At 39.2% G+C, this 23,469-nt stretch overlaps 1 protein-coding gene across 2 annotated transcripts in view; it reads left to right on the forward strand.

Annotated features, from left to right (window-relative positions):
* The window catches only part of slc25a12 (solute carrier family 25 member 12), a 118,324-nt gene that overhangs the window by 42,298 nt on the left and 52,557 nt on the right, over positions 1-23,469 (forward strand). For both annotated transcript variants that reach the window (XM_043693649.1, XM_043693650.1), the window contains exons 7-10: positions 1,678-1,816; positions 4,856-4,949; positions 11,731-11,815; positions 19,362-19,446. In XM_043693649.1, coding sequence (XP_043549584.1) covers positions 1,678-1,816; positions 4,856-4,949; positions 11,731-11,815; positions 19,362-19,446 — 403 coding nt within the window. The remainder of the gene's footprint in view (positions 1-1,677; positions 1,817-4,855; positions 4,950-11,730; positions 11,816-19,361; positions 19,447-23,469) is intronic.

Consider the following 23,469-nt stretch of genomic DNA (forward strand, 5'->3'; position numbering starts at 1 on the left):
AAAATACCTCAGCCAATGATTGATTTGTTAAATAATCACCACCCCTTTTCTGGTTTGCATAGATTGTTGATTTTTTTAAAATTTGAACTTCCTTGTGTTTGTCCTGATGAGTGCAAGGGAAAATCCTTCAGCATGTCTGTCACTTCAGTAATATTCAAGTTCTGTTCTATCAAGTGCAAGCAACTTTTAGTACATTTATTAGAATTACTGATTATGTTTAGTTGTATCCCTGAAGAATAATATAATTACAACTTTCTTTGCAAATGTCTTCTAACTCAACCTGTGTAATACCATTGAAATTTAAAATGACAGTCAATAAATTATTTGGGTTCATTGTAAGGCAAAGCAGTTCCTAAAGGCTTTGTGCTTTTCAAATGAAGCCTGTCACAAGAGATTCCACCTGATATTTTGTTGGTAGACCCTCTTTTTTGACTTTAATTATTTGGCCCAGAGATCTTGTTCAAAAGTCCCAAAAGCTTTGTTCCATAGAACTTGCTGAGAGTTCTTCTATACTTGTTTAAAAATCTTGATATCTTGCTGCAGGTTCTCAGCAATGGCTGGAAATGTGACTTTCACATCTTGGGCAAAGCCAAAAGTCACATGGCACCAGACTATAGTCCAACAGGTTTATCTGAAATCACAAGCTTTTGGAGCGCTGTTCCTTTATCAGGTGACCTCACTTGACGAGAACAGCGCTCCAAAAGCTTGTGATTTCAAATAAAACTGTTGGACTATAACCTTGTATCGTGTGACTTCTGACTTTTTCCACCCCAGTCCAACACTAGCACCTCCACATTATGCTTCACATCTTTGAGAGAGAGAGAGAGAGAGAGACTGACTCATGGTCATATTGCCTTGGAGAAAAGTTTTCTTTGCTATTTTGACACAAAAGGAGCAGCGAAGGTGGACTGATTGGAGTTGGGAATTTTTGTTTTTGAGAGTTTTAAACCAAGTTTTTAAAAAATGCTTATCAGTATTAATATACCAAATCCTTTTCTAATCAATGTTGGCAAAACTCTTTGCAATATCAGTTCAAAACTTCGACAAGTGCTCTGTAAATTGCATCATAGAGGTCATGATTGATTGTGATGCAATTACAGCTCCGTCTGAGATCTTTTTTTCCACTTAATTACAGTCATGGCTCAGCTCTTGATTTTCATGCAAAGGTCCATTTAAATATTTAACTAAAGTCTGAAGATTCTTGTCACAAGTGTAAAATGTTCTGTAGGATGGCTTGATTTTGTTAATCATGCAAATTAGTAACCCTGTTATAATACTGTAAAATGAAGCAAATCACAGCTGTGCCCATCAGTAATGATTAATATGGTAATAATATTGAGAATCATCGCATGAAGCATTGCAGTCTGGTTGTCACACTTGCACTTTCAATCCCCACCTTGAATTTCAGCTGCAGTTTTTAAACTCCAGTGTTTCTTCACTAAGCAGTTTTTAAGGTGAATGACCTGTGCCAAACAAAAGTTAGTGTTTATGCTCTTTTAAATAACACAGATCTATTTTGCCAAAATACTGCATTGTGTATTACGTGGTATAATACTCCACTAATAGTAAATGTGATTTACAAAGAAAGATCAACGAGACCTATGTATGTAGATCGTTTATGTATTCTGTATGCAGATACTGTAAAGGAATTGACAGTAGTGATGTTTTATTAAACAGGCAGCAGGTGGAACTACCTCGCATCAAGTCAGCTTTTCTTACTTCAATGCATTTAACTCCTTGCTGAATAACATGGAACTTATTCGGAAGATATACAGCACTTTAGCAGGCACAAGAAAAGATGTACAGGTTACTAAAGGTAAAAATATCCACTTTTGTCTCTGGATCCTCACCCACAGCTAAAAAACAATTTGTAGTAACTTATAATTCAATGAGTTTGAATCTAAACTCTTTCCAATACATTGTAACTGAAGATTGACCAGTTCCAATTTGTGTTCGCCTGGCAGTGGCCTGACTCATCAGAGTTGATTTTCCTGGTTTGAATTTAATAAGTTAATTATGGTAGTTAGAAGTCCCTTGCTGTATCTCCATGTGATTTAAATACCAACCAATCCGTAATCTCTGTATAAATATATCTTTCTAAAGTTGCTTTTCTTGTGTTTGGACTTGAGTGGTGCAACACAAAAGGCTTGGACTTCATGTTTGTTTGTGGCAATGTTTAAAATTTGTACTACCACACAATTATTTTTTCTAAATTTTATAATTTCTCTTAATAATCCCCAGTTAATTGTATCATAATATCAGTGATTGACCATTTGTAGGTTTGATCGATTTAATAATCCTGTCTGATTCCAAATGCCCAGTTTTTCTTTTCAATCACTTTTAATGGTAAGGTGTTGTTGTGGTTCTGTTCGCCGAGCTGGGAATTTGTGTTGCAGACGTTTCGTCCCCTGTCTAGGTGACATCCTCAGTGCTTGGGAGCCTCCTGTGAAGCGCTTCTGTGATGTTTCCTCCGGCATTTATAGTGATTTATATCTGCCGCTTCCGATTGTCAGTTCCAGCTGTCCGCTGCAGTGGCCAGTATATTGGATCCAGGTCGATGGTAGTGTGGCTAGTCCTTTGGGTTGTGGCATGTCCTCATTCCGTTGTCTTTCTCTTAGGCATCTGTTGATGAAATTGCGGGGGTATCCGTTTTTGGCGGATACATTGTATACTACCATACATCAAAAACATTTCTGAACTGACAGCCAGACTACTGCGAACACTAGGACTCATAAATTATAGGACAAGCCAAACAGAGAACAGCCAGGGAATTCCTAGAGGCATGGCACTCATCCACCGATTCAATCAATAAGCACATCGACCTGGATCCAATATACCGGCCACTGCAGCGGACAGCTGGAACTGACAACCGGAAGCGGCAGATACAAATCACTATAAATGCCGGAGGAAACGTCACAGAAGCGCTTCACAAGAGGCTCCCAAGCACTGAGGATGTCACCTAGACAGGGGAAGAAATGTCTGCAACAGAAATTTCCAGCTCGGCGAACAGAACCACAACAATGAGCTCCCGAGCTACGAATCTTCTCCCAAACTTTAATGGTAAGGTTCTGGGGAGTATTGCTGAACAAAGAGTGGGAGTGCAAGTTCATAGTTCCTGGAAAGTGGAGTTCCAGTTAGACAGGATAGTGACGAAGCTGTTTGGTATGTTTGCTTTTATTGGTTAGTGTATTGATTATAGGAGTTGGGAATTCATGTTGGGGCTGTACATTGGTTCTGCCACATCTAGCATACTGCATTCAATTCTGGTGTCCTTGATATAGGACGGATGTTGTGAAACATGAAGAGGTTCAGAAAAGACTTAAAGGATGTTGCCAGATTTGGAGGGTTTCAGCTATAGGCTGGAGCCATTTTCCCAGGAGCGTTGGAGGTTGAAGGGCGTCCTTATTGAAGTTTATAAAATCATGAGCATGGATAGGGTGATTAGCCATTATCTTTTCTCTGGGGTAGGGGAGTTCAAAACTAGAGGACATGGGTTTAAGGCGATAGAGGAAAGATTTAAAAGCGACGTAAGGGGCAACGTTTTCACACAGAGGTTGATGCATGTATGGAGTGAACTGCCAGAGATCGTGGTGGAGGCTGGTACAATTACAGCATTTAAAAGACATCTGGATGGATATATGAATAGTAAGGTTAGAGGGTATGGGCCAAATGCTGGCAAATGGGGCTAGATTAATTTAGGATATCTGGTCGGCATGGAAGGGTTAAACGGAAAAAATTGTTTCCATGCTGTTCAACTCTGTGACTCTAAGCTAGTTTAGTAGAAAATCACTTGTGATTTTCAAAGCTGGACTAACTTTTTTCCTTGGAGTTTGTTGTATGATTGCTGGTCTTAATGGTTTTCTTTCGATAATACTAGACTAATAATAATTCAGAGAAGGTGTGTTTAGATCCAACCGTGACAGTTGGGAAATTTGAAAACTGGTAAGAGTAAAGGTGACGATGAATCTAGTAGACTGTTCCTGCTGATTTGCTAAAATCCTTTAAGCTGTAATATCTGACATTCCGACTGGTGTGGTCTGCTTGTCATACTATTCTTACACCAAAGTGGTTGACCCTTAATTTAAGGTCAACTGAGGATGGGCAATAAATGTTATCCTTGTTAATGACATTCTCATACCAAGATTGAAACAAAAAAAATAAGAACTTTTAGACTTCGTTCAGCTACATGACACTAGGAATTGATGAGTCACACAGATCAAGAAAGACGTAGAAATGTAGATGAATTACTATATGGAGTCAGTTTTTTTTTTAGATTAGATTACTTACAGTGTGGAAACAGGCCCTTCAACAAGTCCACACCGACCTGCCGAAGTGCAACCCACCCAGACCCATTCCCCTACCTTTACCTCTTTGCCTAACACTACGGGCAATTTAGCATGGCCAATTCATCTAACCTGCACATTTTTGGATTGTGTGAGGAAGCTGGAGCACCTGGGGGAAACCCACGCAGACAATGAGAGAATGTGCAAACTCCACACACAGTCACCTGAGGCGGGAATTGAACCCGGGTCTCTGGCACTGTGAGTGCCAGAGTGCTAGCCACTGTGCCACCGTGCCGCCCATTCATTGGTACAACTAGACTTAGTTGCTACTTACACTACCTGCTGATTTCAGCTTTGTCCATTCATGAGCTAGTGAGAAGAAGCCACGTGTTTTGTATTGTTTTTAGTGGAACTCTTGAGACATGGGAGATAATGGAACTAAATGTAGTTGCAAAACTCAGCCTCCACAATGCTGCCTCCTATACTAGAAGCGACATATATATGCTTAAGGCAGTTGAGGACATTGTGCTGAAGAATGCATCTCTAATCTTTGTTTTTCTTTTGATATATAGAGGAGTTTGCTCATGCTGCCAATAAATTTGGACAAATTACACCTTTGGAGGTTGATATCCTTTTCCAGCTTGTGGCTTTGTACAGTCCAACAGGGTAATTAATCTTTAATTCAACAATTTGTATTTTAATATGGATATTCAAAACTTTGTTCATTTGACATAGAGTAGGTGCTGTAGGTGGTCTTTATTTAAGTGCAAATAAATTTGTGTTTGATCATTTTAAATTTTAAACAATTCAGTAGGCTTAAGACCTAAGTAAACCTCAAGATTTGTTTAAATTAATCTGCTTTATAAAAGGAGGTGATGCCAGTATAGGAAAGCAACTGATTGGTGAGTAGTTGATTATTTATTCAAGTCTTCAGTTTTGTTTGTTCTCATGGTATTGCTAGTTAGGACATCCCTGGTTGCCCTTGTGAATGTGATGGTGAATTGCATTCTTGAACTGCTGTAGTTCATATGCTGTAGGTAGAAACACTATGCCATTAGGGAAGGAATTCCAGGATTTTGACCCAGTATGTCTGTTAAGTCAGTTATCCTGATTATAGAGGCATGACAGAACATCTTGTCATTTTCAATGCACATCTTGTTCATTGGGTACCACATGAAGCTACTTATTTGCTATGAAACCAGCTGTGCAGGAGGTGTCTTCAGCTGCAGTAGATTGAGCTTCAAGTTACAGAATTTGAGTAGGAACTCCTGTTATTTTCGTACATCTACAGGTCTGTGGATAGCTTGTTCTGGATTTGGTCACCCCACAGTTTGAATGTGCAGCAGAGGGGGAAATGAGTAACTGACAGGCATTTTAGAAGTGCCAGAGATGCATGAGTTTCCTGAGTGCATCTTGCTGTCCAGTTTATACTGAGTTCTCTACACTGATGAGAGTGTTGAAACTAAGTGGCACCACAGCTGACTGAGCTGTACAAAAAGCAGAAGGAAGTTTGGAGAAAGTATTAATCATTAGGAATTCTACAGTTTGAGGAAGCAAGTAGGGGATTATGTAGTGCAGACATGAATCCAGGATGGTATATTGCCTCCCTGATGCTGGAGTCAAGAATGTCATCAAGTAGCTGCAATGTGTTGTGTATTTGGGAGCAGAGGGAGTGAAAGGGTGAGCAACCAATAGTCATGGGTCATGTTGGTGCCTAAATGATGGGTAAAAAGAAAGTTAAGCACTGTAGAGAGATTTTAGGGAGCTAAGTAGCAAGTTGAATCCCAAAGGTGGTCTCCAGATTAACACTGGTTCTATTAAATAAAGGATGTGGAGGAGCCAGTGCTGGACTGGGGTGGGCAAAGTTAAAAAATCACACCATACCAGGTTATTGTCCAACAGGTTTATTTGAAAGCACTAGCTTTTGGTGCGCTTCCAAATACATCTGTTGGATGATAATCTGGTGTTGTGTGATTCTTTTTTTAAAACTATTAAATAAAGGTACAGGAGGGTATAATATGAATGCTTGTTTGGAGAGATGGTGCAGGGTGGAGCATTCAGACTGGTTGTAGGGAAGTAGAGCCTGTATATGGTGGAGTAGCTGGTGGGATGATTTCCTGGTTCTGTTTTTTTTGGGGGGGTGGCGGGAGGCGGGAGAGTTTCAAGCTTTGTCAGCAAGGATTAGGGAAGCAAGAAGTAAGCTGCACAAAGATTTAAGACAGGCAAATTACACTTAAGTAAGAAATAGGAAGGGAGCATGCAGTAAAAACTAAGGTTCATGGTGCACGTATGTAAATGCATTGAGTGTAATAAATGAGGCTGATGATTTGTAAGCTCAAATAGCCATGTGTGAATGAAGTGTTATGGAGATAACAAGCCCTGAATCAACAAAGGATACAGTGCGTCCAGGAAAGGTATGAAAGAGCAAAGTGAGGATGGATGGTGGAACTGAACTGGAATGTTGCATGTTGGAGGGACTGTGTTCAAGAGGGATCAAAACAAGAATCTGATTGGTTAAAGTTAAGGAACATTTGAGGTACTATTTAAAATACTATGTATTCTGTAAGTCACCAACTAGTGGGAAAGATGTGTTGAAGTAAATGTGAAGGAAAATTGTGGAGAGGTATAAGAGCTATACATCAGATATAATGATGGACTACATGGAGTGGGAAGAGTTCAGGAAGTGTGTTCAAGTGAATGTTCTAGATCAATATTTTTCTGGCCCAATGAGAAAGGAGACATTACTAGACCTGGTTCTGGAGGGCGAAGTTAATGAAATGGGTCGCATGTCAATAAGTTAGCATTTAGGGAACAGTGAACATCGTATCACAATGTTTGGGTTATTTATGGACAAGGAGAAGGAACATTCAAGACTAAAAATATTAAATCTGAGCAGGATTATTTTGCTTGGATTTCCTTGGCTAGCAGGCAAAACATATAACAGAATACCAGACAACAAATTGATAGTACAAGTGAGACTAAGGTTGAATATAAAAAACTTTTGGAGGGTGCGGTGAGAGGAAATAATGACAGCAAAGAGAACATGAGAATAAACTGGCAGCTACTGTAAAAGGACAAATGTTCAACATATTCTATTGATATATAAATATCAAATCCTTAGAAGAGGGGAACTGGCTGATTAGAGACCAAAGTGGCAATTTGTACATGGCTGTGGTACTAAATAAGTGCCTCACTTGTGTCTTTACCAAAGAAAAAGATGCTCCCAAAGCGATATTAAAAAAGCAAGTATTTGAGGCACTTGATGGTCTTAAAATTGCTGAAGGGAAGAAGGTATCAGAAAGGTGGGTTGCATTCAAAATTGTTAAGTTAATAAATCTAGAAGACTTTGGTTATACAATGGTTGACATGAAGATGCAGCGGAGCAGTTAATTGATTACATTTAAGCCAGGCTGGTCAGCTTTGGTCAAAGTGTTGCTGCAGGGCACAGCTGGAATTGCCTAACTCAAAACTGTTCATTCAGTAAAAATGGCGTGTTGTGTGCCCTTATTCTTTTGCCTGCAAAAATGCAGCCATATGTATGAACAAACTTACCTTCTGGCACTTGCAAATCCGAGTGCAAAAATGACATTCTACCTAAAATGAGCATATAGTGTACAAGCTTTTATGTACTGGGATGTGGGCTATACATCTTAAAGACTGGTGGACCATATTAAATAGCACATCCCGCTGACTATGCTGAACCAGTCTATGCTTGCAAAACTCAAGACAGTGACCAGCGTTAAATGTGATTCTGCTGTTGGGCAACAGTAACTGAATAATCCTGACTATGCCAATATGCGTGTGTGGAATGAGCTGCCAGAGGAAGTGGTGGAGGCTGGTACAATTACAGCATTTAAAATGCATCTGGATGGATATATGAATTGGAAGGCTTTAGAGGGATATATGCCAAGGGTTGGCAAATGGGACTAGATTACGTTAGGATATCTGCTCGGCTTAGACGAGTTGGACCAAAGGGTCTGTATCCGTGCTGTATATCTCGGACTCTAATTGCATTGGAAGCCAAAATAAGATTATTATTTGAATTTGCAGAATGATTCCTTTGCGTGCTGGAAGTTATTGTGCAGGAGTTAATCCTTGTCAGTCTCAAATACTCTCAATGGTTAAGCTCCATAGCTCTGGAGATAGTGAACCTTCAGAAATCTCCATCTTCTGAGTGAAGAATGTCTCTGCTTTTTTGTCTTAAATGATTTACCCCTTACTCTGGGTGTTATTTCCTTGGCTCTGGGGTCACCAGCCATGGGAAACATCCACATGGATCTTGTCCAAAATGTGTAGGAATTTTCAGTTTCATTGCGATCATCCCTCATTCTTGTCAGCTCTTGAGGATAAAGGTTCAGTTTTAACAATCTTTCCTGCAGTCCCAGGGATTAGATTGAAATTTAGTTGCATTCCTCTGTGGCAAGTCTAATCTTAATTACATGAGACCAAAAAGTTGTAAGGTGGCAACCAAATTCTTCCATTATTTGATAAAACCATGTTAGAAATTAAGCTTTTCCAAATGCCCTGAATACAGAATATTCCAAAAGAAATATTTTGTAAAAATGATGTGTAACATTTTCCCAGAGATGAATGTAAGGCTAACTGGATTATAGCTCCCTTCTTGAACATGAGCGTCACATTTGTAGCTTTTTTTAATCTGCTGGAATCCATTGAGTTTTGAAAGATTTTCGCCATTATCTCTGAAACTACTTCCTTTAAAATCCTTGGAAACAGGCCATGAGGTCCTTCAGACATGTCTGCCTTTAGTCCCATTAGTTTTTCAAAGTTTTTGTCCCCCTCAATAGAGACTATTATACGACCTTTCTTTCCAATGGTATCTTCCTTGTCTGTTATCATTGTGACAATTATATAGTCGTTCCCACCACGAGGACTAATGCAAGATATTTTAAATTATCTGCCATTTGGGTGGCTCAGTGGGTTACTCTTTGAAGGGTCGGTGTGGACTTGTTGGGCCGAAGGGCCTGTTTTCACACTGTAGGAAATCTAATCTTAAAAAGATTTCTCTGTTATCAGGTTGAAATTTGCATCCTGCAAAGGTCATACTCTCACTTTGACTATATTTTTCTTTTTATATACTGTTACAAGATCTTGAATTTTTAAAAAAAAAATGCTTCCCAATTTTCTTAATCAATTTCCTCCTGCTTTTTAATATGATTTTAGTCATCTAGTTCCTAAAAGTGATTCATGATCCTCTGGCCTACCAGAACTTTTCACCACTTTGCTTGCCATTTATTTTTGTTTGGATACTTTCCCTGACTGCCTTTGTTAACCACAGTGGTTCGTCCTTCTCATTAAGTCCTCTTTCTGGAATAGTATAGATTCTTGCAAACGTACAAACTAAGAATAAGAGTAAGCCACTCTGCCCTTTGAGCTTGCTCCAACATAGAGAAAGGCTGATCTGATTTTTAACGTCAAGCCTACATTCCTTCGTATCTCTGATAATCTTTGATCCCCTTGGAAATCAAGAATATATCTGCCTTGGCATTAAAAATATGTAAAGCTTCTGTATCCACTATCTTTTAAGGAAGAGAATTCCAAAGAGTCAACTCTCTGAGAGAACTTTTTTCTTTCTCTTAATCCTAAGTTGTCGATTACTGTAACCTATTTCTAGATTCGCCCACAAGAGGAAACCGCCTTTCTGAAACCGCCCCATCCAATCCCCTCAGGAACTTGTTTGTTTCAATAAAGTCAACATTGACACCTCTAAAATCTGAAAGTTAGTAGTTTAACTTATCTGGCCTTTCCTCATAAGGCAATCCACTCATTCCAACTATTAGTCTAGTAAACCTTCTGTGAACTACTTCCAATGCATTAACATCCGTCGTAAGTATGGTGACCAGTGCTGTACATAGTACTCCAGGTGCAGTGTTACCAATGCCCTGTATAACTGAAACATAACCTCTCTACTCTTACATTCAATTCTCTTTATAATAAAACATAACCTACTATTAGCTTTCCTGAATAATTGCTGTACCTGAATGCTAACCTCCTGCAATTTGTAAGTCACATGGTATCAGGTGAGCTGGCAATATGGATACAGAATGGTTTAGTCATAGGAGAGAGAGGGTAGTGGTGCAAGGATGCGTTTCGGAATCGACCATTGTGACTAGCGGTGTTCCACAGGGATTAGTGCTGGGACCTCTGCTGATCATGCTCTACATAAATAATTTGGACGAAAACGTGACTGGTCTAATTAAGTTTGCAGATGATACAAAGGTTGGTGGAATTGCAGATTATGAGGATGATTGTCAGAGGATACAGCATGATTTGGATCAGTTGGAGACATAGGTAGAAAAATTGTAAATGGAGCTTAATCCAGACAAATATGAGATGATACACTTTGAAACGTCAAGTACAGTGGGAAATTATACAGTGGATGGTAGAATCCATAGGAGTATTAATATGTAGAGGGATCTTGGCGTGAATATCCACTGATCACTGAAGGTGGTAGCGCAGGTAGATAGGTAGTAAAAAGCCTACGTCATGCTTGCCTTCATTGAAAAGGGGCGTTGAATATAAGGAGAGACAAGTTAGGCTGCAGCATTCTAGAACTTCAGTTTGGCCACACGTGGAATGTTGGTCACGCTACCAGAAGGATGTGAATACTTTGGAGATGGTTCAGAAAAGGTTTACCAGGATGTTACCTGGTATTGGGAATTTTAGAATACTGATCCTGTACATGAAGACTCTTTTAGTATGGAATAGCAAAATGTGTTGTCACAGGCTTGGAGGGCCAAATGGGCTGTTCCTGTACTGTTTAGATCTTTGTTCTAATAGCAGGCCCTGTTTATATTGTAGTCCCCATGTATATTGTAGACTAGAACACCTAGATCTCGCTGCATATTTTTGCTGAGTGTTATGAAATATCTGCTTAATGTCTGCCATTGCTCATCCACTGACTTTCCCCTTATTGTATTTTCTCAGCCCACTTTAAGCGACTTTTCTGCCACTGTAAGTACCCTCATTTAAGTTGAGGGTATGTTTTGAGTTCTCAGTTGCTCTCCATCAAACTGAGGTTGAAATTTTATGATGTGATTTCCTGCAGAGGGCCCTTAACTATAAGCTCTCTTATTAATACCATTGCACTTTACTATATCTAAAATAGCCTGTTCCCGGGAAAGATCTGCAGCACACTGCCCTAAGAAGCCATCTCTGATGTACTGTAGAAATTTGTCTTCCATTCCACCCTTGCCCACTTGATTTGTCCAGTCAATATGCACGTTGAAATCAACCGTGGCAATTGGAGTGCCTATTTTACTTGTCTCCATTACTTCCCAACTTGTACTTTTTCCTGCATTGAATGAGTTTTTATTAGTTTTCTTGAAGATTATTTTGCATTCTAGATTATTGTGACAAAATATTTGATAGGACGAGTAGAATGTTTTATACTTCTAGTGAGCTGCTTCTCTCTCTTGTTTCCCTCCAGGCGAGTCACTCTGGCAGATATTGAAAGAATAGCACCATTGGAGGAAGGAGCTCTACCATACAACCTGGCTGAAGTCCAGAGGCAGGTACGAGAGAATAAGTCGTGCCTGTCAAATTTATTAAATTCTTTGAGAAAGTAACAGGATAAATAAAGGGGAAGTAGTGGGCCTTATGTTTTATGGTCTCATAGGCAAATATAGTTGATCACTTTGAAATGTGAGGATATTGTTGAGTTTGGAGAAGGCATTTTGACATGTTTCATGAAAATAAATGGCGTATCCCATACTACGTTACACTGGATGCATGTTTTGGGGATAAACCAAGTTAGTTACTTGTTGCATTGCACGCAGAGATGAGACATGCTTCTCTGCTAATTTAAACCCGACACACACAAGATTCACCCCGTGCTGTAATCTGTGAAAATTTGAGAAGCAAAGAACTATCCCAAAAGTCACTATTTAAAGCAAAAATTAACAACTTTACTTTTTTAAAGTCTAGTAAAATAATTAAGTAACAACTATTTACAACTCATTTATCTAAACCTATCGTTTACCTTCCCCTCTACAATACTGCTCCGATAAAACCCCTGATTAAGATTTACAGAAAAATTCAATTCTCAAAACCATCCAGCTGTCGAATCTTCTCTTTGTATTTTCGTCTGTAGATTTGCTTTTGAGGTTGGTGTCGATGTTTTTTCTTGTGCAAACTCCTTCACAGAGTTCTTACCTGCAGCCTACGTCTGTTAGTCTTTCGGCAGTTCTCCCCCAACTGTTCAGTTTTTCCCGTCTTGTACCCCAAAGCATTGCATCGTTTCATTGGTTTTAATATTGTCAAAATATCAAATTCAAACTTGATTGGACTTTAGTATCTTGGTACATAATTTAAACAGATTGGCTGAATTTGAATTTGTTATTGTCTCATAGCAACCCAGGTACTGCTAGCTGCTCGACAAAATGTTACATTATACATTCTCTAGCATTCTGTGTGCTTGCAAGTCCTTCACCCCTCTTAAAGGTACAGTATCCCTTATGCCTTCATAAAAGACATCAGCCAGAAATTTTCAAGTGGCAGAAATCTTGCCAGGGCTGTTGCAGGAGTTGACTTTGTTTTGGTAGGCAGTGGGATCCTGGACTGCTCCCAATCAAAGATGATGGCCTGTACCCAGAAGATACTTGCCGTGATCAGAGGACTAGCAATGTCAGTCACGTCACTGCTAGCAATGGCCAGTGCTATGGCACAAGCTGCATAGTGAGGGTATGATGACAATAGTGGTGGTAGTTCAAGCCTTGAGATGTGGTGGTCTTGATGAACATCTTCCCAAAAGGCCAGCCATTGCTTCTAGAGGGCACATCCACACAGCAATGAATTGCTCCAAAAAGAGCTCCCCACAACTGGAGATGACCAGATTTCACTGGGTAATCTCCCCACAAAAGTGGAAATGCCCTTATTTGGATTTTTTTTTCCTCTTTGTTAAAATAGTCTGATGGCAAATGTGTCAAAGTACCATCACTTACTGTGCTATTTGGATTGCCTTCCTGCCCCTTTACCGACTGATCAAATTCAATCTTAAAAGTACTATTATGATTGGGTACTGAAGAAGAGGAAGCAATAGGAAAGAGGGCAGGGGAAGGAAAGCATCAGGAAGAAGTGAGAAGACCACGGAAGAGCTGCGTTTTGTATTGGAGGAAGTGAGGAAAATAGGAAGGGTTTAGCCAGACCAAGTACTGCTGGCACATAGATACAACCAAGAGAGTGGAGAATGAAATGGGAGAGGAGAAATAAAACGTTAATCATTGGAACAGATGACAGATGTCAATATCTTTCTTGGTATGTTTTTCTCCAGTTCTCCTATTTAAATCCAAGTTATTGTTAATGGGCTGGTTTAGAATGACAAATTGGTCCATTGAAGTGGGGGTTTCTTTAGCTTCTAGCCTTTTATTTTTGGGAAGGAGAAATAGGTAAATTTCATGGTCAGCAACTTGTTGTGTTAACATAATTGTTGCAAGCTAATTCAGCACAAATATATTTATTTTACTGAATACTCACCTAAGTAACCAGTCAAAGCTACAACAGTTAGTCTCTACTGTCTGCAACAAGCACTTGCAATGCCACCAACTATAGATACGTGAAAAAGTAGGATGTTTAATTGCACTTTGCCACAATGTTTTTTGTTGATGTAAGTGCCCAGGAGTGCAGCAAGTTGAGAACATTATTGTTGTGTTTCATTTATCTTGAGGAGAAAGTGAGGTCTGCAGATGCTGGAGATCAAAGTTGAAACCACAATGTTTTTTGTTGATGTAAGTGCCCAGGAGTGCAGCAAGTTGAGAACATTATTGTTGTGTTTCATTTATCTTGAGCTGACCCTGAATCTCAATATCCTCTGAAGATATGATGGACAAATATAATTTATTGAAGTGAAGTTTGGAAACAAATTGGTTACCCGTCTTGCCTGTATTTTTGTCATCACTGGTGTTATGTCTATCGAGTCTGAATGTTCTGTTACTGGTCTTGCATCTTCTGTTTAGAGAATGCAGTGACCATCTCCGAGTATAGCTTAGATTACTTAGTTTGGAAACAGGTCCTTCGGCCCAACAAGTCCACACTGACGAGCAACCCACCCAGACCCATTCCTCTACATTTACTCCTTACCTAACACTATGGGCAATTTAGCATGGCCAATTCACCTAACCTGCACATTTTTGGACTGTGGGAAGAAACCAGAGCACCCAGAGGAAACCCACGCAGACACGGGGAGAATGTGCAAACTCCGCACAGACAGTTGCCTGAGGCGGGAATTGAATCCAGGTCTCTGGCGCTGTGAGGCAGCAGTGCTAACCACTGTGCCACCGTGCCACCACTTTGACAGACGTGCACACTCAGAATTAGAAACTGCCAAATCCTGTGACAGCTTAGCCTCATCATCTGCTTCTGGAAAGCTGGATTAGTGCAATTTTCCAACTTTCTCAAACCATGCTTCCAACTGGCGCAGTGCTAACCACTCAGCTCCTGTGCTGCCCGAACATTTCTTGTTTGGGAATTGAACCTGCGCAGTGACTATGAAAGTGCCAAATCCTAACCACTTATTCAATCTGACCAGGTAGACTATCCTTTATTCGAAATTCCAAAATCTGAAAGGTCAGATATCCAAAGTTATTTTCTCCATAACAAGGTGGTTTGGCGTGCAAATAGTTAACCCAACTCCACACCCACTTGACCCGTGTCATTCAGATGTGACATAGTAACATGGCCCAGCACTGACAGGCGTCAATTCTATCTTGGTGCTTGTAGTACCATCTGCTATTGGGTAATTTTGAAACATTTTACTATGAAAACGTCATTTAATTCTTTATCCGAAAAATTCCGAAATCCGAAAGACAGCTGGTCCTGAGGGTTTCGGATAAAGAATTGTTTACCTGTACTACTTGATATTCCTATGAATGGATGCAAATGTGCATGCCTTTACAGAATGGTTTTGTCAAGAGGTGGTCATGCCTGACCAATCTGTTAGAATTCTTTGAGGAGATAACAAGCAGTTTAGACCAGGGAGAGCCAATTAAGGGTCCATGCTGTTAGAGGCAAGGTACTAGCATGGATAGAAGATTGGCTGTCTGGCAGAAGGCGCTGACCCGTGATACAAGGGTCTTTCTCAGGATGGAAGCTGGTGACTAGTGTTCCACGGGATCAATGTTGGGACTACAGCTTCTCACTTTATACGTTACTGAAGGAACTGAGGACATTCTGGCAAAGTTTCCAGATGATGCAAAGATAGTTGGAGAGGAGGTAGTATTGAAGAGGTGGGGAAGCTGGAGAGAGATTTAGACAGGTTAGGAGAGCAGGCAAAGAAGTGGCAGATGAAAGTGTGAGGTCATGCACTTTGATAGGAAGAATAGAAGCATGGAGTATTTTCTAAATGTGGAGAAAATTCAGAAATCTGAAGTGCAAAGAGACTTGGGAGTCTTAGTCCAGGTTTCTCTTAAGGAAAACATGGAGACTGAGTCAGTAGTTAGGAAGGCAAATACAATGTTGTCATTCATCTTGAGAGTACTTGAATATAAACACTTGAGAGTACTTGAATATAAGATTCTGGTCAGATGACGTTTAGAGCATTATGAACAATTTTGGGCCCAATTTCTCAGGAAGGATGTATTGTCCCTGGAGCAGGTAGAGAGGAGGTTCACAAGAATGATCACAGGAATGAAAGGCTTAACATAAAGGAATGTTTGAGGATTCCGGTTTATACTTTGAGTTTAGAAGGATGAGGGAGGGTGGGTGGGGGTGGGGGGTGAGGGGTAGTTGATTGAAACTTACAGAATATTGTATGGCTTGGACAGAGTGGATGTTTGAAGATGTTTTCATTGGCAGGAGAGATGAGGACATGAGGGCACAGGGTCTGTAGGCCAGGTCATTGAGTATATTTAGCACAGAGATAGGTAAGTTCTTAATTGCAAAGGGGATCAAAGATTATGGGGAGAAAGCTGGAAAATGGGGTTGAGAAACCTATCAGGAGAAAGTGAGGACAGCAATGCTGGGGATCAGAGTTGAAGAGTGTGGGGCTGGAAATGCATAGCCGATCAGGCAGCATCTAAGGAGCAGGAGAATCGACGTTTTGGGCATAAGCGCTTCAATCCTGATGAAGGGCTTATCCACAAAACGTGGATTCTCCTGCTCCTCGGATGCTGCCTGACTGGCTGTCCTTTTCCAGCACCACACTTTGGAAAACCAATGAGCCATGATCGAGTGACAGGGCAGACTAGATGGGCCGAATGGCCTAATTTCTGCACCTTTGTCTTATGGTCTTTATATGTAATAGTTTAATGTCGTAAAGCATTCTCAATACATTTCACAGGAGGATTGTCAAATAAAAAATTTATACTGAATCACAAAAGTGATATTAGGGCAGTTTTCAAGGAACGTCTTAAAAAGAGAGAGAATGAAGTGGAGATGCTTGGGGAGGGTTTGGCAGTAATTGACTCCCAGGCAGCTGATGGCTCTGACCATGGGGAAAGTAGTTCGTAATACTACTCCCAATGATCTGATATATTCTACACTTATACCAGAAATTGTTTGCTAGCAGATCTTCCTTTCTTGAAGGAACAATATGGAGTTAGGTTTCCACGCAGTATGCAGGGAACACACTGTTTGTATTGATATTTTAAAAATATAACTTCAGTGTCCAGCTGTACTATAAAAATGCTCTAAGCACCATGAGATAAACTAAATGATTTGTCCCATGATATACTTGGCTCATTGACTACTGATATTTCATTCTGAGCTATTGTTTTGACAGTTTTTGCCAGTGGAGGCTTGAGATTATTTTCCACATTCTGGAAGGGTGATGGGACACATCTCAGGCTTGCTTCAACCAGAACAAGAATCAAACCTGTGCTGTTGGCATTCTCTTTAAGCACAGGTCAGCCATGAAGGCATTGGGCTAATTGACTTATAATTGGGAAATGAATCCTGGTTTGCATTTACTATTAGATATTTTGCTGTTTAGTTGGGTGACTTGTACTTTTTCTTGTAAAATAACTTCAAGAAGAAATTAAAAATCCCAATGGCCAATTTAAAGCAGTTGTATGAAAAGTCTTCAGCCTTTTGTAGTAATAAGCAGATGAAAGCAATATTAATTAAATACTACTTTGTAGGCAACATATACTCTCAACAATCGAAAACCATCTTGTTAATGCTTTGACGTGATTAAAATCTCCCTCACGATTACATTTTCCTCTGTCTCTTAAGTAGATGCACCCTTTCCAGAGTCAACCAAAGCAATTCTTAGCTCCTGAACACTTGCTTTCTTTTCTTATCTCACTGGACGATTTTGAATTCCCAAATTGGCTTTTTATGTGGGTTATCATGAAGATTCCTTCCTTCAGCCAAAATTATGTGAATCTTAAATTCTCAGAAACTTGAGCTCTTCAATCTGAGCACACATACTCAGCTGTGTCCTTGCATGGCATACTATGAAGATTTGCTGCCTTTACCTCTTGGTTCTCTCTACTTCATATTTTGATAGATTGAAACAGGCTTATGAGGTTCAGTGATATTTTAAGAAAACTCCTTGCAAGTGGTCCTACCATGGCTTCCTGTGAACTTTACTCTTCTAAGGACATCTCTATGGCAATGTGAACCACATGAATCATAGAATCTCTGTAGAGTGGAAAGAGACCATTCAGCCCTTCAAAGAGCATTCCATCCAGACCCAGCACCTCATTCTATCCCTGTAACCCTCAATTTACCATGGATCATATCTAATCTGTACACTGCAGATAATTTAGTATGGCAAATCTACCTAACTTGCACAACTATGGACTTTGGGAGGAAACTGGAGCACCTGGACGAAATCTCCACAGACACAGGGAGAACATGCAAACTCCACACACAGTCACCTAAGGTTGGAATCGAACCTGCATCCCTGGTACTGTGAGGCAGCAGTGCTAACAACTGAGTCACTGTGCTGTTCCACATGTCCAGATGGAAATGCAGTTAGCTATGATTTAGTTTGCTTGATTGACTGCATTCTGTCCTGAAACTAACTTGATAACCTAACTTGTACAAAGTCTAACATATTTGTGGGATTTTGAAGGCAAATTGTCCATCCCGTGCTCATACAAATGCTCTCACCATTCTCTACAGGCGTGTACATTGTGCATGTTCTTCCTTGTAAAATAACCTGTCTTTTTTCTGTCAATTCAGCAGAATTCAATAGGTCACGATTTCTCCTCATCGTTTTTACCAAAAGTGAAATGCATGGGCAAAAAAACCCACAATTTTAATGGAATGTTGCATTAATTATGAGTGTCATGTTTTTTGTACTTTCTAGTGTTCTAAGAAATTTGTGAAATATCAGAAAATTGAAAAGTAAAATAGATTCCTTCTGTTCCTTACTTTGCGTCTTTGCAAGGAATAATTTAGAGAGAAATGGTTACTTTTGATTCAGCTTCAGGTCAAACAAACTGGTGCAGTTTTCGAGGTTTGCCATGAAGCAAAAGAATGTCATGTGGGGCAGCACATATTTGCAGTAGCATCATGTCATCAAAACACAATCCTTTATTTTAATGATCCAACTGATGATAACTTCTGAGGTCTCCAAAGTTTGTGGGTTGAAAATTTGAAAAAGTAGATCAGTTTAAAAACTGACAGGGATGAATCTATTACACAAATTATCTAAATGAACCGGTAATTCTATCAGTATAAATTGTACCTACTGTATTTATAATCCATGACTACATAAGTTTAAGAAAGTTTAGTGTTTATTGCCGCACTGTATCTGATTCCAAAGCTGTATGCTGGTTTGTGTTTTATTTATTAAAGAAATTTCCATGTGAAAATATTACTTTAACAAATGGTAGAGCAATTAATATTGAAGGTTTTTAAAATTGTGTTCAGTAGAATACTAATTTTAAAAGTTTTACACTGTATGAAGGCAACTGTTCAAAATGATTGGTGCAGTTTTAATTATTTCAAATTATTTAAAGTTATTCCAATAATAATGTTACTTAGATTTAAGCTAATTCCAGTTTTCCATATTTGCCAGTTTATGGTATCAAGCTATCAGTGTAACCGTAGTGTTAAGGTAACTGAGTCATATTCCTTTCCCCATTCATCCTTTTTGTTTTTTGTTCTCTCTAGCAATCCTACAGTGATACTAGCAGGCCTATATGGCTCCAGGTTTTTGAGTCTGCTTACAGGTTCACTTTGGGCTCAATTGCTGGAGGTGAGTGACATGTCTCAGTGCTGTTTTCTGACCCAGGCCATTGTAATAGAATCCAGTCAGACCAGTACAGATCAGCCAGGGTATAGGCTGTTGTAATAAAGGGCCAACTTTGGAAGGCTCTGTAAAGTTCCTTTTATATTTACTTGTGATCAGAAGATCTGATGGAGTATTACCATGCCATGTCTGGCTCCAGACTGTCTTCAGGACAAAATCTGAACAATTACATACATCTTCCAGACCCAGCAGTGAATCATGCTAAATATTTGGTGGGAAAAAGAAAAAAAAAAGTTTAAGGAATGAACTTAAGAATATCTTGGGCTAAGCTAAAATGTATGCTGTTTTAAAACTTCTCTACACGATGGCAGTGGAGAGAAACTACTCAAAATAATAAATACTCTTTGATTTTACATTCTGCTTCCAATTTCAGAAGTGTCTTTACTGCCTTATACTGAACAAAAATTGTAGGTAATGCAGAATTTCCATAAATGAGTGCTAAATTTGACAAACTGCCGTACTTTACCATACTTTGACATGTTGATAAAACTAAGTTCAAGAGACACATTCATATAGACTTTTTATACGCTACTGATAGAGGTGAAATTTAAAAACTAACAGCTATAATTAGAAATAGTATTCTGTAACAACCATAATATCTAAATGGGTCTTAATTCTGAACACAATATTCTATTATTTTTGACATATTCGTTTTCAATCAAACTTTATCATATTTTGTTTAAAACGCTACAACAAAATTTGAAGGAAAGATACAAGATATTTATTTAAAATTCTGTTTCACTGTAGAATTAGTGCATTTCCATTCAGGCCAGTAGTTACCATTGAACATTATCTACATAGATATTTGACATGCAATTCAGCTGCAGTTCATCTTAACCCCATAACAATGTTATTCAGGGTGAAAAGATATTAAAATGAACATGGATAGTAATTGGAGGGTTTGTTTATATCTAAAACAAACAAAGCTATTGTGGTTGCTGTAAACTAATAAGTGACAGCAGGCTGTTGAACCTCTAGTAATCTGCTACTGTGCTGCTTACAAAGGTGTTCCATTGTTTATACTGTTTCTGCTTGCTTCGTCTTTACTTGATCCTGACCTGATTTGCTTTCTTGCATCAAATTTATTGTCCAAATTGTTACCTTTTGTTGCTGCAGGAGTTTTGCATTTGTTTTGTTCAGAATCAGGCATACTATTCTGCTTATTAAAACCTGTGCATGATTAGAATTGTCTGGCGCCTCTTGGTTATGTTTCATTTTCATCGATTTGAAGTTAGATGGCTCTATGCTACAGTCAGGCAAAAGTCTAGTATAAGTGTAAAAGCTTTGACCTGATGGCATTACTGAAGTTTTGATGAAATTTTAACTTCAACATTCAGAAGGTGTTTTTGGAGCCAAACCAATAACTATGCTCTGGCAACAGTCACAATGATGAGAAGAGGCTACAGTAAAATATGACCATTAGATCGGGGGTAGCACAATTAGGCTTTTCACTCCATCAGGTTTGTTCCATCATTCAGTTCATGGTTGACCTGATAACTTTCACCTCTACTTTTCTGCTATTTCCCCATAACCTTTGATTCCCTTACTGATTAAAATTTTTTCTATCTCCATCTTGATTGTACTTAATCCAACTGGTGCAGCTCTCTTCAGTACTCTGAGAAGAAACTCCGTCTCACTGTCTTTAAATAGGTAACCCCTTACTTTGAGATTATGCCCTCTGGTCCCAGTCTTTTCCACAAAGGTAAACAGTATGTCTGCCTCTATCAGTCAAGCCCCCGAGGAATCTTGTATGTTTCAATAAGTTCTCCTCTCATTCTTCTTAATTCTAATGAATGCAAGTCTAAACGCCACCATACCCAGATCAGGCACATACAATCAGCACTCATTTAGTTTATGATTTTTAGGGCCCAATTGTTCCTGGTCAGACTTAAAATGAATCCCAGTATCTCAATCATAAAAAGAAATAATAAAAATATTTTATGGACACGTAAGAAAGATGTTTACCTTTGACAGGCTAAATGTACAGTTGATGTTTTCTGTTTTGGGAGAATCTAGAACTGGGAACTCTGATTAAAAATAAGTGGCTATTCACTTAAAAGCAACGAGGTTTTAGAATGCTTTTCTTGAAAAGACAATGGAAGCAGGATCTTTGAATATTTTGTAAGGCAGAATTGAATAGGTTCATGGAGGGCAAGAAGCTGTAAAGTTATCAAGATTAGATAGAAATGTAGAATTGAGATTACAGTCAGATAACCATGATCTTGTGAAATGGTGTAGCAGGTTTGAAGTGCTGAATGGCCTGGTCCTTGCTCATATGATTGTACTAAGGAGATAATAACATGGCATTTATAATGTCAGAATTCTATCAGGTGGAGCCAGTATGGTTTGTGAAATGAAAGGAACATTTGACAAATTGGTTGGGTTCTTTTGATCAAGTAATAGGCAAGGTGGAGGAAGAGGAACCTGTAGTTGTGGTCTATTTGGATCTTCAAAATCCATTTGATAAGATGTCAAATCAAATGCTACTAGAAAAAATAAGATCCTGTGATGTAGAGATGGGGAATGCATTTGTATTAATGGAGGATTGACTGGCTAACAGCATGCAGAGTGTGTGGATTAATGGGTTATTTACAGGTTGGCAAACTGTTATATCGGTGATTTGGATTAAGGGCAAACATGGCTAAACTTACTGATGGCACAGTAAATAAGTTGTCAGGACGGCATAAAGTGTCTGCAAAAGGATTTGGATTGGTTACCTGAGTCCGATGCAATTTGACAAATGGAGAATGATTTGAAAAAATGCGAACTTGTCTATTTGGAAAGGAAGAAATGAAAGCAATATTATTTGCATGGAGAGAGACTGCAGAACTCTAAGCTATTGCAATCTTGGTGCATGAATCACAAAACATTGATTTATGGGTACAGCAAAAGTGATTCAGAATGAAACAGGAATTTCGTTTATTGCACTGGGTATAAAAGCATACACATTTGGAACTGTTGGTAGAGTTGCAGAAAGCGTTAGTTGAACTGCATCTGGAGCTATGTGTATAGTTTTATTTAAGAAAGGATATAATTTCATTAAAAGCGGTTTAATGTAGAAATAGTGCAATAGAAGCAGTATAGACTTGACTGATTCTGGAATGACAATGTTATCCTTTTTGGAAAGGTCTTGACTGATTCTGGAATGATAATGTTATCCTTTTTGGAAAGGTTAAGCTGATTGAGAATGTAATTTAGAAGAATGGGATGACCTTAGTGAAAGAAGCAGGAGGCAGCATCATAGGATGGCTGATTTCCCCTTGTGGGGGTTAAGACAAGTGGCCAGAGTTTAGGGGTGTCCCATTAAAGGTTAGAGTGATGAAAAAATTGTTTCTCTCAAAGGGTCACCAGTGTGTGGAATTCTGTTCCCAACAGAGCAATGGAGATTGATTCATTGAATATGCCCAAGGCTGAATTTAAAAGATTTTTAATCAAAAGGGAACTGTGTATATTGGGTATGATAATAGAGTTCAGGCCACAATCATAACAGCTATTATCTTGTCAGAAACAAAGTTAGAAATTGTTGGAAATACTCAGCAGGTCAGGCAGCATCTGTGGAGAGAGAAAGTATAGTTACAGTTTTGGGTCCAGAGACCTTCAGAACAGATAACAGCTAGGAAAAGGTTGATGAGAAAGAGCAGGGGAGAGGGGAAAGGGTAAAAATGATAGGTGGAGATGGTACCCAGATAGGTTAGGCAGATAAAATAATGGGTAAAGGTCAGCCTGGAAGAATGAATAGCTGCTGGTGGGGACTGTTAGTGGCTGACAATGGGTTGTTTGTGGAAGCAGTCCATGTGATGACTGGTATGTGAGGTTGGGGCAAGGAGATGGGAGAAGGTGAGCAGGCCATAAAGTTGTTGAACTCAATATTGAGTCCAGAAGGTTGCAGAGTTCCCAAGCAGAAAATGTTATTGAGTCTTATCAAATGGCTGTAAAGTTTTATGTTCCTTTGAGTGGGTCTAGAAGATA

The sequence above is a fragment of the Chiloscyllium plagiosum genome, chromosome 7 (assembly GCF_004010195.1).
Source record: "Chiloscyllium plagiosum isolate BGI_BamShark_2017 chromosome 7, ASM401019v2, whole genome shotgun sequence".
NCBI classification, from domain to species: domain Eukaryota; kingdom Metazoa; phylum Chordata; class Chondrichthyes; order Orectolobiformes; family Hemiscylliidae; genus Chiloscyllium; species Chiloscyllium plagiosum.